Raw genomic sequence first — 18,197 nt, 5'->3', positions numbered from 1 at the left:
TTTATAGAAGCAACCATTAATTTCCTTCAGATGTAAGATTGATCAAAATATAATGTATTTTTGTAAATATTTATTAGAAATTTTGAGTTCCATTAAGCACCTAACTCATGCTGGCCCATAATTTATTGGAAAGAAATTTCTACTTTTAAATAAAATGCTTATTGCCATAAAAGAGTAGCCTTTCATTTACAGTACTAGTCAATTTGTATGCATCCTATATTATTATTACAGTTAATTAATTTGTTATTTCATCTACTTTTCTTTTTCTAATTACTTCATATGTAATGCAGATAAAACAGGATTTGAGAGATTTCGAAATTTTTTAAAAATAATGATTGAGAGTTTAACTATCATTTTCGTTTTAATTTCCATAAACAACAAATTTATTAAATTGTTAGATGAAATTTCACTACTAATATTTTAAGATCGACTTAAAAACAATTATTGCGGTTATTAATAAAAGTGTTGTCGTATTGGTACAAAACTACAAATATATCTTGTTACCTTTATTATTATTATTATTATTTTCATTTTTCCGATGAGTTTGGTGGGTTTATTATTATTACTCATTTACTCTACACCTCTTTTTGGGTCCAAAGTGAGTCCCTGTTTTACCAACTTTAAGGGGATTGAAGTTTTCTTTATTTTCGGTTTCTGGATCTGTTGATGCTGAAAAACGACCTCAACAGCTGAATTTGTTTCTTTTGGGGAATTATACCACGAACCCAAGCTCAAACGCTAATATAACCGCAATTTCCTGTACTAGCAAACCAGAAAACACGGTTAGGATACGCCGGTGGGGTTCCAGCGTAGACCTGCCGATGCTTAAGTTAGAAATTGTGAATAAAGAGATGAAAATGAGAGGGAAGAATTGTGAATGAGTTGAAATAAAGGGATTTTCCGATCGAGGAACTAAAAATCTTGTCGGGAATGTTAAGGCTTTTAGATAAGTCACTTGTAGAGTTTTTGGTTGATTTTTGCTAACCTCTTCCTCAGTTGTCATTCTCAGCTTAAATAGGCCCTTGGTCGTGGGTGGTTACAGCCTTTCACTTCTGCCCACTTTCTTCAGCAGTTGCCCGTGGTCATCAGTTGGAGAAGGTTTAAATAGATCGTGGCACACAACTTTCCTAGAAATTAGGCCACGTTATCTTAACCAATAGCTTTCTATGTCAAGCTAATTCTCGGGTTAGACAAATAAATTTCGAGGTCGGATTTCTTCACTTTCAGGTCCGACCGGTGAATTTCCTGGTCACTCATATAGGCTTAAAGTTGTATTCTTAAATCAAGTCATTCACATAAATCTTAGGTTTTACTTGTAAACTAGGTCGCCAACATAGACTCCAAATTATATTTACGTGGTCAGCTCGACAACAATGAGTTTTGAGTAGATTGTGGTCGACTATACTTCTAAACTTTTTCAGAAAAATCCAACCCGAACACCAGTCCCCTAGTTTTTGATACCTGATCACAAAACTCCTTAAACTTTCAAATTCTCCTTGGACCAATTTTTTCAATATGCTCGTATCTTGCTCTGGTATGCATGAACCTCTAAAACGCACAGCGAAAAGCTCACATAACTCCTTGAAATTTCCTATGCTTCCCTTCTTTAATCTCTGGTACCACTCCCGTGCTTGTCCTTCTAAGGTTAAAGGAAAAACACGGCACCTTTGAAAATCATTCAAGCCTTGGATCCCGGTCATCTCATTAAACTTCTCCACGTGATGATTCGGGTTAGTTTTTCCTTCATACACCAAGGTTGGAACCACATACTTGGGTGACAAAGTTACCGCTATCACTTCACGTACCAAGGGGGACTCGTCATTAAGTAACAACCTTCCTACCCCTTTCTTGCCCTCTGTTTTTGCCTCTAATGCCTCTAAAGTTTTTTAAAATTGCAGCATTCGCTGCTCAAGCTCATTTGCCCGGTGGGGTCTCTCAGCTCTTCTATCTCCCTTTTTTTATTCAAGTCATTGATTCTCCCTCTCAACTCATTCACTTGTTCTCCTGCACTTTTATTCTCTTGTCGTACCCCAACTCGTGGTAGTCTCATTCCGCTTTGTTGTTCACCACCAAGCTCTTCCCTCTCTCGCGCTCCATTACTCTCTGGGTCACTAGCTCGAACTTGAGCCCCTCTAACTTGGGCATCAACCAGCCCCTTGATCATCTCCTCAAATTTTTCCATTTGCCTCTCGATCCTTTCTCTCCATCTCTTATCTGCCGTGGCATTCATTTCCTCCGCCAATTGGTGCAAGGTCTTCTTATCTCTGTCGTTATCATCCATCGCTATTTCGTAATCCGATAGCCTCCTCCTTCTAAATCTTCAAACGTATGGCTTTTCGCACCGTTCTCCACAGACGGCGCCAAGATGTTGATGCCGAAAAACGACCTCAACAACTGAATTTGTTTCTTTTGGGGAATTACACCACGAACCCAAGCTCAAACGCTAATATGACCGCAATTTCCTGTACTTGCCAACCAGAAAACACGGTTAGGATATGCCGGTGGGGTTCTAGCGTAGACCCGCCGATGCTTAAGTTAGAAATTGTGAATAAAGAGATGAAAATGAGAGGGAAGAATTGTGAATGAGTTTAAATAAAGGGATTTTCCGATCGAGGAACTAAAAATCTTGTCGGGAATGTTGAGGCTTTTAGATAAGTCACTTGTAGAGTTTTTGGTTGATTTTTGCTAACCTCTTCCTCAGTTGTCATTTTCAGCTTAAATAGGCCCTTGGTCGTGGGTGGTTACCACCTTTAACTTCAGCCCACTTTCTTCAGCGGTTGCACGTGGTCATCAGTTGGAGAAGGTTTAAATAGATCGTGGCACACAACTTTCCTAGAAATTAGGCCACGTTATCTTAACCAATAGCTTTCTATGTCAAGCTAATTCTTGGGTTAGACAAATAAATTTCGAGGTTGGATTTCTTCACTTCCAGATCGGACCGGTGAATTTCCTGGTCACTCATATAGGCTTAAAGTTGTATTCTTAAATCAAGTCATTCACATAAATCTCAGGCTGTACTTGTAAATCAGGTCATCAACATAGGCTCCAGATTGTACTTACGTGGTCAGCTCGACAACAATGAGTTTTGAGTAGATTGTGGTCGACTATACTTCTGAACTTTTTCAGAAAAATGCAACCCGAACAGGATCTATTCTTAAGCCTTTTTATTTCTTGCATGGGATTTTGACGATTTTTATTGAAATTTTGTGTGGCATCGTGAATAAATGTGGATGTAATTCTTATTCTAATTGAATTTTAATATACTATTTTATTTTAAATAACGATAATGTTGCTATGAGCAAACATGAATCTACGTGGAAGAGGTAGGTTCAAAATTTTCAATTCGCGTTGCATGTTTTTATTAAAGTGTACTTTCTGCATGATCGATGTTTCTAATGATAAGTAATGATATTTGTTTGTGTTTAACCTAAGGTATTGGAGTAAATTAATAATTATGTTAATTTTCAGTAAGAAATAAGAAAAATTATTTCTTTTAATTCTTTTATTAGGAGATATTGGGCGGCTATCCTAAGCTTTGATTTTAGAGAATGATTCTAGGCTTTATTATTTACTAGGGTTTCCAAGTATTTTCCTATAAAATACCTCTTTTCCTAATTTCCTTCTCTCCCCTTCTACAACGGGGTTAGTGATCTTATTTAAACTACAAGCTTCTTAGTTGCGTCTTATAGAATTATTTTTGAACAGCATGAATATTTTGTAATAAATCATAACCTTTGAAAAGTTATTTTGACAAGAACTTATTGTTGGTGGTAAATTTTTTGGGGAATGACAAATGTAGAGAAATACAACAATAATGGTGGAACTTTATTATGTAAAATAATGTGTTTACAACTAACTCTGTATGTAGGAAGAAACTGCAGAAATTTTGTGTGCTTCAAGCACGTTACAAATGTCGCTTTCCTTAAGACGTTATTTGCCCCCACCAATTGAGTGATTCGGAATGGCCCCAGACTTTGCGGGCGGCCTCCGTGTGCCAAAAATAGGCCACGGGCACACCCGCGCCCAAAAATCAGCCCCCGAAGGTCGGGGCGCTAAGACCCCCCAGCGGAAAAATGGCCAAAAAACGGGTGGGCTATAGCCTTGGTGGGGGGCGTGGGCGAAGTTCGTCCGCCGGACTCGGAATGGCCCCAGACTTTGCGGGCGGCCTCCGTGTGCCAAAAATAGGACACGGGCACACCCGCGCCCATAAACATGACCCCTATTTATAGATATACTTGTGGCCCCTCATTTGGGTTATCATCTTTCATGATACCCCTTCATTCATGGCCATTGGATCTAGATTTGATTTTAATCAATGGTCCAAATTGAACCATCACCATTTCAAATGAAATGTCACCATGAAATGATGCATCTCTAAGTGAAATGTTGCCATGAAAAGTTATATCATTTAGTAAAAGGATACATTTTCTACAAGACACAATTAAATGGACATGTCCTTACAACAAGACATCATTTAATTAGACAAGTCTTTAGTGAAAGGTACCTTTTCTATAAGGCACAATTAATAGGACATGTCTTTACCATAAGACACAATTATTTTGAAAATTTCCAACACTTTCTTTTTATAAATTAGACATGTAGGGAGTATTGAATAAATTTTATTTCATAAGATTTGACCTTGTATTCAATTTTATATGGATTTTCAAAGTAAACATTGTTGTACCAGAAAACTGCAATTTCAACACAATAATCAAATTTATCAAATTATTTGGAGTGCCAAATGAATTCGAAAAATTTTGAAATTGTAAATAGAGATTATTATTTGTGATATGATTTTATAAAAATGTTGGAACCTATAATGTTTATTTAATGCTCCATACAATAGATTTGAACTTATCAAGAACTAAATAGTTTTGAAAATATTTTGACATCGGATCATCACAAAGTTTTATGAGTAATAGTCATGGATGTCCAAAAAAGTTCTGTAAGATAATATGTCATTCCGATTATTAGATTAAGAGTTAAAATTCAGAGAATCAAACTAGTACGGGTACAAGTTAGAAGAGCAGGATGTTGGGATAAGCTGTTAATAATTATATCTCGTATTTATTTAAAGTGTTTGAGGTTGTTGGATGCTTACAAGTGTATTTAGATCATTGCTTTTGGCATGACAAGTATTGTCATTCCTAGTGTACTGAATTTGTGTAATTATTTTGATACTATTATAATTACATGTGTTTTAAAGTACTTTAGAAATCAAGCGACTTTCGTGAAAAAATTAATTAATTTAACTATTTATTTAAATTTTTCAAATTTGAAAATTATACTATTTCCAAGATTTTAACAAACTATTGTAAATGAATTTAACTGTTTAATTTATTTTACTAAATAATTATCTTTTATGAAATTACCTATAAAATGTTAGAATGCAACTTGTTTTGCAAGCATAAATCATTAGCATGACCTTTTATGAATCCGATATGAATGTTTTGTTCACATATTCGGTTAAGATTATTTACAGAAACTTGTGTAGAGGCCACCTCTTAAAGTTGTATCGGGGCCACTTCTCGAGGATCAGCTTGCCGTAAAATGTCACATATAGTATAAAGTACCACATTCAAGTCGTTACATATGAAAATGAATTTAGATGTTTTGGCTCATTATCCATAGTTATTCTGATTTTCATTCTGATTTATATTCTGGCCAACACAAAATTTCTATTCTGACTATCGCCATGCTATTCTTATTATGATTTTGTTTCTGGCAGGATCACTGAGAGTATAGGTGACACTATGTAATATAAGCTAACCTTTTGTTTTCTGTGTATGTAAGTTGAACGATTTATTTTTATGATTAATTATGCTTTTGATATTTGAATCACTTATGAATTTATGTCCTTCTATTGTAATATTTTATTTTGTAGAACTTATGTTTTTAATGTATATTTTGATAAAAAGGCTTGCAAATATTTTGGCACCCCATAAATCTAGTGTGTTGGAAATGATTTTATTTACTAAGTTGACAGTGCATCATTCATCATTTATTTTTGTAGATACAATAGCTTATTGCAAGTTATGCTTATCTTTGGAGATTTTTATTTATATATATTTGAAATTAGGAGATAACATTAATATTGGAGTTGTTTCACGGATATTTATTTTGGTTTGATTTGAATAAAATTTGAGTTATTTCAATTTAAGATTGTGTTGTGAGCATTATAATTCGTTAGTAACCTTCTTCTTTGTCAAGTGCTCCACATGTGTTAGATTTCGAGTGTTACACTAGTTATTTTACATAATTTTTTTTGAACTAGTTGCTCATTGCCAAAGTGAAAATTAAAAACTAAGAATTTTGTATTATTTTCCATTAGTATCAACTCAATGATTTATCTGTATATCTAAACAAATATCTAATGTGATAGAAAAACATATTCTAGCATATGTGGATTTTTTTTCTTTAAAATTTCATTGCTTTAAGGAAATAGCTTTCTTTGTGCAAAAAATAAAATCTGAATTTGATATATATGACTAATATTGTATTGACACGTTTGTTATATTTATTCTATTTTAGCAATTATATAATGATATTTAAACTAAAATTGATGAGAGTTTGAACTTATAGTACTGTAAGTCCCTCAAAATGTATTTAGGGCTGGTAATGATATAATTTTTAAAATAATTGATGTTAGCTGTGTTGTTGAAACAGTTAACTGTGAAGAGAATTAGTTCAATGTTTAGTAAAATTTATTTTTAAAAGTATTGTAAATTTTAAAAACAGCCATATTAAATATTAAGAAAATTTTAGTGTTAAAATACAGTAAGAATGCAAATGATCAAAATAGATATAATGTTGAATAAAATTTATTTACATATCATAAATATGTATGCATAATATTTTTTTTATTGTGTATATATAATAATTGATAACTATAAGTAAATATTTTTCTTTTCTATTTTATTATCTCATTATAATTGGTAATGATGATAACTCTTTAAGTTTTGTAATTTCATTTCCTAATTGGTAATGATAATAACTCTTTAATTTTTTAATAATTGTACAAAATTCAAATAAGTGTTTAAGATTCTTGACACAATTAATAAGCAAGTCTCTTTCATAACAATTAAAAATATTATTACATATTTCCTTAACACGAAACACCAATCCAAATCATCACATCACTCGTATAAATTACGAAGTTACGACAAACAAGAAAGATTAATATAAAACACAATCATCAGACCGGGACGCCTATTTCTTCAAATCCTTGGAATTATTTTATTAATAAATAGAAATACACGGACTTCCATGTTAAAATATTAACAAATTTGAATAAATTAAAGAGTATACAGTTGAATTCCCTGTCAACTGTAGCAGGCAAAGTTTGCCAGCCCCATAAATAAAAATTTAAAATATACATAGAACAAGTAAATAAGACACAGAATAAAGCTCTGACCTTTCCATCAGTATTCTTCTTCTTCTTCGTCTTCTGATCTGATAAGAACTTATATCAAAGATTGTCTGATATTCTCGATATTTTGTTCTTTCATGGCTGAAAGGTTAAAGAAAAATTATTTTGAGGTGTTGGGTTTGTGCTGTTCGTCAGAGGTTCCACTTGTTGAGAGGATTCTGAATTCACTTGATGGAGTTGAAGAGATTTCAGTGATTGTGCCAACGAAAACGGTGATCGTAGTTCATGATACCCGACGCATTTCCGAGACCAAAATTGGTATGTGTTGTGCTGCCATAAATAAGAACTAATTAAATATACTGCAAATGAAGCAATATTAGCACAAATGGATACTTTATTACTCTTTTCAATCATTAATTTAATTTTTTTTTGGATTTTTGTATTGCATGAGAATTGAAGTTTATATGTCCTGGGCTATCTTTGGGATTAACATGTTTACTAGTTGTCACTAGTGGTTTCTCAAGAATTCAGGTGGGCTATTGTACTATCAGTAATATTAAGGATTCTAACATTTAAGTTTTAATACTGTGTTATTCAAATGAATTTTATAACTTATACAGTTACTTAATTGTCATTTAAATTTACTTATTGAATATTTAGTATTGCTCTTACATTATATTTTTTATTGATAATTATAGAATAAAAAATATCATGTAACTAAATATTCACCATATATGGTTACAAATGCAATGCACGCATGAAATTATAAAACATATGGCCACAACCCTGACATGACTTATCAGCCCATTACTATGGACAATGTTTTTTTTTTCGGTGTATTAAATGGACAATGTTATTATTCATGTTACACTTTAGACTTCTTTTCCTGAATTTTTTACTCATTTAAATTACTAAAAGTCCACTAATTAGTTTCTACATAACTATGATCGATGGTAGTACTGATGAATTTTTTTCAAAAAACTTAATTATAAGTGATTCTGTCTTAGTCTATTGCACTTTTAGGACTGAAGTGTGAGCACACCATTTGTCCATTTGGACATTAATGTTCTCCTGGACTGATATAGGGACTCTTCCATGTCTCTTTCGCGCGGAATGAAATTAAATAACTCTATTAATTAATTTGGAGAAGGAACAAAACACCCTACCCAATAAAGAGACTTTTTTTTTCCCCAAACTAATGCATGTACTGTAAGTGATGGCTTAAACGTGCTCCTCTAATGGGAACTAGAAATTATAGTTAGATATTTCTTAGCCAAATTTTATTATTTACAAGGTTGACACAACTTGGGGATATGTCTATAGCATTGGGCATGACTGTTGTAATTAGTAGGAAGGACAATTAAGCTATATAGAATTTGCCACTTGTAAATGCTCCCAAGTATGCTTACAAGTATTTGAGTCAAAAGTGATGTTATTGTGAGTATTGATACGAAATCTTTTGTGGTTTAATGCCAGTTGAGGCACTGAATAAGGCAAGGCTGGAGGCTACTGTTAGACCAGAGGGGAAAATGAAATCTCAGAAGAAGTGGCCCGCCCCATCAGTCATGGCTTCGGGATTGTTACTTGCACTATCATTTCTAGGATATATTTATTATCCATTGCAATCTTTGGCTGTCGCTGCAGTCATCTTTGGAGTCCCTGCAATATTAGTTAGAAGCGTAGCATCAATTAAGAGCCTCACTCTTAATATAAATGTTCTTGTTCTGATGGCAGGTAATCCTCCTGAATTTCGTCATTTCAAATTGAAGAAAGGGTTACTATTTTTTTCATATTTTGTTTGGTAATGTGCAGCTGTGGGAACTCTTGCTCTTGGAGATTATGTGGAAGCTGGTTCTATTGTCTTTTTATTCTCTATTTCTCAGTGGCTTGAGTCGGTAGCAAGCTACAAGGTCTGGTTCCATCTTTCTCTGTCAACGTGCCTGTTTGGTATCATTTGATTTTCTGTTTCCGAGGTTTTTTTTTTTTTTTTTTTTTGAGGGGTGAGGGGAGGGGGAGGGAAGAGGATAGAAAATGTTTGGTATTGTTGTTTGGAAACAACTTACAGCTAGAAAATGGATCTTGCCCTCTTTAAGTTCTGAAAGCAATCTGCAACCATTCTATTATTTTCTTATTTCTCCTCTCTATTTCTGGTCCTACATCATTCATCATTTGTATCTTCAATAGCTGTTCTGAAATTTGAATTTTGTATATAATTCATAGGCTATGGCCGCCATGTCATCTTTGACAAGCATGGCTCCTCAGAAGGCCATAACTGCCGAAACTGGGGACCAAGTTGATGTGAATACAGTGAAGGTGAATACAATCCTTGCCGTCAGGGCCGGCGAAGTAATTCCCATTGATGGAATTGTTGTTGAAGGTAAATGTGAGGTGGATGAGAAAACACTGACCGGAGAGTCGTTCCCTGTTGTCAAAGAACAAGATTCTCCTGTCTGGGCTGGCACCATCAATTTGGACGGTTAGTTCTTTCACACTTTAATATCTTCATCAATGTTACAATCAAGAGATTTGACTGCTTGTGTATGTATCTCATCTTTCTCAGGTTATATCAGTATAAAAACTACTGCATTAGCAAAAGACTGTGTGGTCTCAAGAATGGCAGCACTAGTAGAAGAGTCTCACAAAAAGAAGTCACGAGCTCAAACATTTATAGAAAGCTTTGCAAAGTACTACATCCCAGGTTAGTTTCCGTTTTTGTATCCTTTCTATGTTCATTTTAAAGCTAGAATAAGCAACTCTGGAATCCTAATGGATAAGGTGACATGATCTCTAAACTGCATAGCCATGATTAGGAAATTTGTCCAAGCAAACTGAAGCTTCTTCAGGAACTTTTCACACTATTTTTTTATTTTTCTCTCAGCGGTCTTGTTGATATCAGTAGCTTTTGCTGTGATTCCTGCTGCTGTGGGAGTCCCCAATGTGAGGCACTGGTTGTACTTGGCAATAGTTGTTCTCGTTAGCACATGCCCATGTGCACTTATTCTCTCAACACCAGTTGTGATTTTCTGTGCACTTTCCAAAGCTGCGACAACCGGACTTCTGGTCAAGGGTGGCAATTATCTTGAAACTCTTGCGAAAGTTAAGATGGTGGCATTCGATAAAACTGGGACAGTAACAAGGGGAGAATTTACTGTGACAGATTTTCAATCTATCTGTGATGATGTTAGCCTCGGCACATTGTTGTATTGGTACACTTAGCTCTCACACATTTCAGAGTAGATAAATTTCTGTGTTTCTTCAAAGCTAGAGTCACTGATTTTGGGATTATTTGCAGGGTTTCAAGTATTGAGAGCAAATCTAGTCATCCAATGGCGGCTGCATTAGTTGATTATGCAAGGTCATTAGCTATTGAGCCAGTGCCTGAAAATGTGGAGGATTTCCAAAATTTCCCAGGAGAAGGAATTTTTGGGAAAATCCATGGAAATGAAATTTACATAGGAAACAAGAGAATTGGTCCGAGAACTGGTTGCAGTAAAGGTAAGAGACTTCAATAGCTCTATTTTTACAAGCTTTAAGGGGGAGAGAAAAATAAAATAAAACTTTAGTTGGGGGCTTGTTTCATATCACTAAAGGTTGAAATTTCAAATTGTTGAAATGAACTCAAACTCGTTAGTGCAACTTGTCGGTTTTAAGTTGTAGATGCGAGTGACATGTCATTTCTGTTTAACGGGATTCCAGAGCTGATAATTGGACAATGTCGTTCAAGAACATTAAAAACCCACGTGACTATTGCACGCATGGTTTAAGCTTAAACGGCGTTGCTAGCAGTCGTTTAAGGAATGTTGTTTAGTTGACACGTGAGTTGCTCGTGATAGGAAGTTGAAAGCTGTTGGTTTTGGAGGGAAACTCTGAATCTGTTACGCCTGTTTCTTCTGGTATATAAACGAGCTGGTTCTGGTATCATCGTGGGTGATCAAGGAGAGAAAGATAAGACATCTATAGTGAGAGTAAAGCTCAGCGAGTGTTCTCTGTATAGTGTACTATCATCTCTGTAACTTTGAAGCTTAATAAAGTTGTTCCCTGTGTTGTTTTCTCCAGTGGATGTAGGCACTGTTAAAGGTGTTGAACCACTTAAGTCTTGTGTGATTCTTGGTTCTTTATCTGTGTTCTTTGATCTGATCTGTGTTCTTTGTTAGCTTAAGTTTGATTCTTGAGTCTTTAAGTCTGAGTTAGGTCTTGGGGTGTGATTAATCCAGCAATCCAAAGGGTTAATTACGCAACAATTGGTATCAGAGCTTTAACTCTGATTTCAAGGTTCAAGAATGAGTTCAAAAGTGGATCTTGAGAAGTTTACGGGGCAAAATGATTTCAATATGTGGAAAATCAAGATGGAGGCTTTGCTGATTACTCAAGGGCTGGGAGAAGCCATAGATCCAGTTTCTAAACTTGAAGGAGGTGAGACTTCATCATCTAAGACTCCAGAACAAGTAGCAGAGATAGACAAGAAAGCAAGGAGCACAATCATTCTGAGTCTTGGTGACTCTGTAATTCGAGAAGTGGCCAAGGAAAGGACTGTTGCTGGTTTATGGGCTAAGTTGGAGAACTTGTATATGACAAAGTCTTTGGCAAATAGACTTTACATTAAGAAGAAGATGTTCTCACTGAAGATGATTGAAGGGGCATCATTAACAGAACATGTTGATGAATTCAATAAGGTTTGTGATGAACTGGAAACTATTGATGAAGGACTGAGTGATGAGAGCAAAGCTTTGCTGCTAATCAGTTCTTTGCCAAAGTCATACGAACACTTTGTGGATGCATTGCTGTATGGGAGGCAAACACTCTCTCTGGAAGAGGTCAAATCTGCTCTTGGCACCAAGAAGCTGAAAGATAAGCAAGATAATCCAGAAAGTGAATCAAGTGAGGGACTGATGGCTAGAGGCAGACTTGAGAAAAGAGAATTTAAGGGAAAGAAACAAGGCAGATCAAAGTCTAAACAGAGAAATTTGAAGTGTTTCCACTACCATAAAGAAGGGCATTTCAAAAGAGATTGCCCTGAAAGAAAGAACAAGAATAAAGAAACCAAGGAAAGGACTGGAAATGCAGCCATAGCCACAGAAGAAGAATGTAGCTTTGAAACAGCTGGGGTACTCATTGCCACAAGTCAGAAACCTCAAGGTCAGTGGGTCCTTGACTCAGGTTGTACCTTTCATATGTGTCCAAATAGGAGCTATTTTACATCATATCAACCATGTGATGGGGGTATGGTTCTAATGGGTAATAACTCAATGTGTAAGGTAGCTGGTATTGGGACTGTTAGCCTTAGGATGTTTGATGGGGTGATAAGGGAATTGACACAAGTGAGATTTGTCCCTGATTTAAAAAGGAACTTAATCTCAATTGGCATGCTAGATCAAACAGGCTGTATTATTAAGGCTGAGAAAGGTGTATTGAGGGTAATTAAAGGCTCGATGGTGATTATGAAAGGTATTAAACAGAATGGCCTGTATGTGATGGATGGACATACTGCTGTTGGGGAGGCAAGTGTAACTGACAGTAGAGGGAATAGATCAATGCTGTGGCATTTAAGGATGGGGCATATGAGTGAAAGAGGTTTGAGAGAGTTACAAAAACAAAGAGTGTTTGGGGATGATCAGATAGGAGCTTTGGGGTTCTGTGAGGATTGTATTCTAGGAAAATCCTCCAGGTTAAGGTTTGAGACTGCAGCTCATACCACCAAAGAGAAACTTGGATACATACACTCTGATCTGTGGGGGCCTGCACAAGTAACTTCATTAGGTGGGTGTAAATATTTTCTGACTTTTATAGATGATTTTTCAAGGATGGTTTGGGTCTTTGTACTCAAAAGTAAAGATGAGGTTCTGGAAAAGTTCAAAACATGGAAAATTTTTGTTGAAAACCAAACTGGTTTAAAGGTGAAAACTCTGAGGACAGATAATGGCCTGGAGTACTGCAACAGGCTGTTTGGAGAATTCTGTGAAAAGAATGGTATTCAGAGGCACAAAACAGTCACCTACACTCCCCAACAAAATGGTCTTGCTGAGAGGATGAACAGGACTTTGGTGGAGAAGGTAAGGTGCATGCTTATCTATTCTAAGCTCCCAAAAACCCTTTGGGCAGAAGCTCTGAACACTGCATGCTACTTAGTCAATAGGAGCCCATCCACTGCTATAGATTGTAAAACACCAATGGAACTTTGGTCAGGTAGAATGGCTAACTATGCAAAACTTAGAATTTTTGGTTGCACAGCATATGCTCATGTGAAGCAGGGTAAGCTGGAACCAAGAGCATTAAAATGCAAGTTTCTGGGTTATCCAGATGGTGTCAAAGGCTATAGATTGTGGTGTGTTGACTCAAAGCCACCACAGTGCATCATAAGCAGGGATGTAAGATTCCACGAAGAAGAATTGTTGAATAAACAAATGAGCCCTGGAAACAACACTGAAGCAAGTATTGAAACTGATAAAGTGAAGTTTCAGGTGGAGCCTCAGAACTTGAAAGAATTTGAGCCTGAAACTGAGGGTGCAGAAACAGAACCTGAAGCAAATGTTGAGCATGAATCAGCAGAAAGTGAAGAGGACACCTATCAGTTGGCAAGAGACAGAAAGAGAAGAACAATAAGACCACCTAAAAGATATGCAGTAGCTGATCTGATTCCATATGCTTTGAATGCTGCTCAAGAGCTGAATGATGATGAACCTAGGACTTATCAAGAAGCTATCACAGGCAAAAATAAGCTGAAATGGAAGAGGGCAATGGATGAAGAGATGGCATCCCTGATAAAAAATAAGACCTGGAAATTGATTGAAAAACCAGCTAAGAGGAAAACAGTAAGCTGTAAATGGATCTTCAAGATTAAAGATGGTATACCTGGAGCTGAACCTAGAAGATTTAAGGCTAGATTGGTGGCAAGGGGCTTCACACAAAGGGAGGGGATTGACTTCACTGAAGTATTTTCTCCTGTGGTGAGACATGCTTCCATCAGAATTATCCTTGCACTTGTGGCTATTCAAAACATGCACCTTGAGCAGATGGATGTGAAAACAGCCTTTCTGCATGGTGAATTACAAGAGGAAATTGTAATGCAGCAGCCTGAAGGGTATGTGACACCTGGTAAAGAAGATTGTGTCTGCTTACTTAAAAAATCTTTGTATGGGTTAAAGCAATCTCCTAGGCAATGGTATCTGAAGTTTGATAACTTCATGATAACACATGCCTTCAACAGGTGTAGCTATGATTGCTGTGTGTACTTCAAAGAGATAAGAGGAGGGGGAATGATATATCTTCTGCTATATGTAGATGACATGCTGATTGCATGCCATAACATGGAAGAGATCAATCACTTAAAGAAGCTGTTGAGCAAAGAATTTGAAATGAAGGAGCTTGGAGAAGCAAAGAGAATTCTGGGAATGGATATCATCAGAAACAAGAGCAAGAAGAGTTTGTTCTTAACTCAACAGAGTTACATTCAGAAGGTTCTGGTGAGATTTGGAATGAATAATGCTAAGCAAGTGCAGACACCATTAGCAGGCCATTTCAAGTTATCTGCTGCTCAGTGTCCTCAGACTGAAGCAGAACAACAGAAAATGGCTGGCATACCCTACTCCAGTGCAGTAGGTAGTCTCATGTATGCCATGGTGCTTACCAGACCTGATATCTCACATGCTATGAGTTTGGTGAGCAGGTTTATGGCAAATCCTGGATATGAACATTGGAGAGCTGTTCAATGGATTATGAGGTATCTGAAGGGGACTCTGGAGGTTGGTTTGGTCTATGGTGGAGAAGACAAAAAGGGACACACATTGATTGGTTATGTGGATGCTGATTTTGCTGGTGATCTTGATAAAAGGAGGTCACAAACAGGTTATCTGTTTACTCTGGAAGGCTGCACAGTCAGCTGGAAATCAACATTACAGAATGTAGTAGCACTGTCCACAACAGAGGCTGAGTATACTGCAGCAGCAGAAGCTCTCAAAGAAGCAATTTGGCTGAAGGGCATGATAACCGAGTTAGGAGCAAAACAAGAGTCTGTAACAGTATACAGTGACAGTCAGAGTGCTATACATCTTAGCAAGAATCAATCCCATCACGAGAAGACAAAACACATAGATGTTAAGTTGCATTTCGTGAGGCTTGAGGTATCAAAGGGAGCTGTAAAGTTGCTGAAGATACATACTGAAGAAAATCCAGCTGACATGTTAACCAAGGTTGTGCCAACTACCAAGTTCGTTCTTTGCATGAACTTAGCAGGTATCTGCAGGATTTAAGAAGCTGCAGATGAGGAGGAGATAGCTTGAAAGGAGGGAGCTGGGAGTGTTGAGTTCAAGGTGGAGATTGTTGAAATGAACTCAAACTCGTTAGTGCAACTTGTCGGTTTTAAGTTGTAGATGCGAGTGACATGTCATTTCTGTTTAACGGGATTCCAGAGCTGATAATTGGACAATGTCGTTCAAGAACATTAAAAACCCACGTGACTATTGCACGCATGGTTTAAGCTTAAACGGCGTTGCTAGCAGTCGTTTAAGGAATGTTGTTTAGTTGACACGTGAGTTGCTAGTGATAGGAAGTTGAAAGCTGTTGGTTTTGGAGGGAAACTCTGAATCTGTTACGCCTGTTTCTTCTGGTATATAAACGAGCTGGTTCTGGTATCATCGTGGGTGATCAAGGAGAGAAAGATAAGACATCTATAGTGAGAGTAAAGCTCAGCGAGTGTTCTCTGTATAGTGTACTATCATCTCTGTAACTTTGAAGCTTAATAAAGTTGTTCCCTGTGTTGTTTTCTCCAGTGGATGTAGGCACTGTTAAAGGTGTTGAACCACTTAAGTCTTGTGTGATTCTTGGTTCTTTATCTGTGTTCTTTGATCTGATCTGTGTTCTTTGTTAGCTTAAGTTTGATTCTTGAGTCTTTAAGTCTGAGTTAGGTCTTGGGGGTGTGATTAATCCAGCAATCCAAAGGGTTAATTACGCAACACAGATTCAATTGTAGAAGCCAAATGTACGGGAGGAAAGACAAGAGGGTATGTGTACTTAGGAGCAACTCCAGTTGGAACATTTAGCCTCTCAGATTCTTGTCGGTCTGGGGCTCTGGACGCGATTAAAGATCTCAAATCATTAGGCATTAAAAGTTTCATCCTCACTGGTGATAGCCATGCAGCAGCCTTGTATGCACAAGATCAGGTGTGCATGGCTAATAATATCCATGTTATTATTTGACATAATCGAAGCTTGAACTTAAAATTAAATTAACAAGAGAAGAATTTCTTTTTTTTGGTAGTTGGATCAGGCATTCGACATGGTCTATGCAGAGCTTCTACCTCAACACAAGGCAGAATTAGTTGAGTTGTTGAAGAAAGATGGAACAACAGCCATGGTTGGAGATGGCATCAATGATGCCCCTGCTTTAGCAGCAGCTGATATTGGCATCTCAATGGGGATTTCAGGTTCAGCACTAGCCATGGAGACAGGACATGTAATACTAATGTCAAACGACATTCGGAAAATACCAAAAGCTATCAAGCTAGCAAGAAAAGCTTCAACAAAACTCATTCAGAATGTCACTCTTTCAGTCACCGTTAAAGGTGCTGTCCTCGCATTGGCAATTGCAGGTTACCCGTTAGTGTGGGCAGCAGTTCTCACTGATGTTGGGACATGCTTGATTGTGATCTTGAACAGCATGTTGCTTCTGAAAAATAACCCAGAGGAGGAAGGAGGGTTTTCGAAATCCAAGTACGGGACCTTTTCCTTGTCGTGCAAGAAAGATGAAGCTAAAGAAGCACTTAATGTGAAGAACTGCAGAAGCAGATGCTGTGAGGCGACGTCTGCTAAAGACATGGCATCAACAAGTTGGCACGGCCAGACCGGTCCCAATCCTTGTTGTTTGAGCTCGAGCTTGTGCGGGAAAGATAGAAGCACAAGTTCAACTGGAAGCCAAGTGGAAAATAAAAGAGTTGCAAGGGGCGGTAAGGCAAAGAAATGTGGTGATCAATGTTGTGATATAGAGGCTGGTATTACCACCTAGGAAACTTAGGTAGTTTTTTTTCTTTTCAAATCTGAATAATTTGTTTTTTAAAAATATTTTATTCCAATAACAGTATTGGCAATAAGGAAACATACTGTTTTAAGAAAACAAAATTTATGGTTAATTATCGAAATAAGTTAAAAGTGACAATGTATTGCTACAACATAATTGTGTCAAAATATTCATTTGAAGCCAAATTTTTATTGGATTTGACCCCAGCCCATTGGTTGCTAGGGGCCGGATAAAGATATAATTTTTCATACTCGTTTGACTTTTGAGAATTTTTATTATTTAGTTGTTTTTTTGTTGAGGTTAGTAGCTTATTAAAAAGTAAACCCAAATATAAAATTTAGACTAGAAATATTAGGCCTAGTAAAATTTCATATGACCCACTTACACAATACAAATCCACACCATTAAAACTGTTGTCGGGTCGACATTTGTTAGGTTGGGTCATTACTGAATCATCCCATCAAAACCCATTCAATAAGGAGCCGAATTTGCATTTAAGTATCAAAATTCATTTCACACGGTTCATTAACACTTAATATTAAAATTATAATAATTTTAAATTATAAATTTTTAAAGAAAATCAAATTACTTTTTATTTTAATTTTAGACAAGTATTCTTATTTAATAATTATATAATTTTGTGGACTATATTATTCGATAATGTTAAACATGATGAATATTAATTTTTTGTGGTATTATATTTTTAAAGAGTATTTTGTAAAGTTTTATTTGTGTTTTAAACTAAAAATATATAAAAATATTTTGAATAATAATTTTAAATTTAGCAAGAAGGGTGGGTTAAATGAATTGGTTTCAATA

At 36.2% G+C, this 18,197-nt stretch overlaps 1 protein-coding gene across 1 annotated transcript; it reads left to right on the top strand.

Annotated features, from left to right (window-relative positions):
- The first annotated feature begins 7,475 nt into the window (after nucleotides 1-7,475).
- Nucleotides 7,476-17,393, top strand: LOC18043146 (putative inactive cadmium/zinc-transporting ATPase HMA3). The gene is made up of 9 exons (XM_024184240.1): nucleotides 7,476-7,687; nucleotides 8,846-9,103; nucleotides 9,182-9,279; nucleotides 9,590-9,845; nucleotides 9,930-10,067; nucleotides 10,248-10,575; nucleotides 10,662-10,864; nucleotides 16,323-16,525; nucleotides 16,623-17,393. Exons 1-9 carry the CDS (start codon nucleotides 7,507-7,509, stop codon nucleotides 17,364-17,366), a joined length of 2,409 nt encoding a protein of 802 aa, XP_024040008.1. The 5' UTR covers nucleotides 7,476-7,506; the 3' UTR covers nucleotides 17,367-17,393.
- The last annotated feature ends 804 nt before the right edge of the window (nucleotides 17,394-18,197 follow it).

The sequence above is a fragment of the Citrus clementina genome, unplaced genomic scaffold (genome assembly GCF_000493195.1).
Source record: "Citrus clementina cultivar Clemenules unplaced genomic scaffold, Citrus_clementina_v1.0 scaffold_5, whole genome shotgun sequence".
In the NCBI taxonomy this organism is placed as follows: Eukaryota; Viridiplantae; Streptophyta; class Magnoliopsida; order Sapindales; family Rutaceae; genus Citrus; species Citrus x clementina.
The sequence above is the reverse complement of the archived record's forward strand: the minus strand, read 5'-3'. Positions and strand labels throughout refer to the sequence as shown.

Bases quoted from the DNA above. Each gene is read 5' to 3' on its own strand.
- LOC18043146 (XM_024184240.1), top strand. From the start codon at position 7,507: ATGGCTGAAAGGTTAAAGAAAAATTATTTTGAGGTGTTGGGTTTGTGC. The intron at 10,865-16,322 runs GTAAGAGACTTC...TACGCAACACAG, and splicing joins GAGAACTGGTTGCAGTAAAG to ATTCAATTGTAGAAGCCAAA. The intron at 16,526-16,622 runs GTGTGCATGGCT...TTTTTTTGGTAG, and splicing joins CCTTGTATGCACAAGATCAG to TTGGATCAGGCATTCGACAT.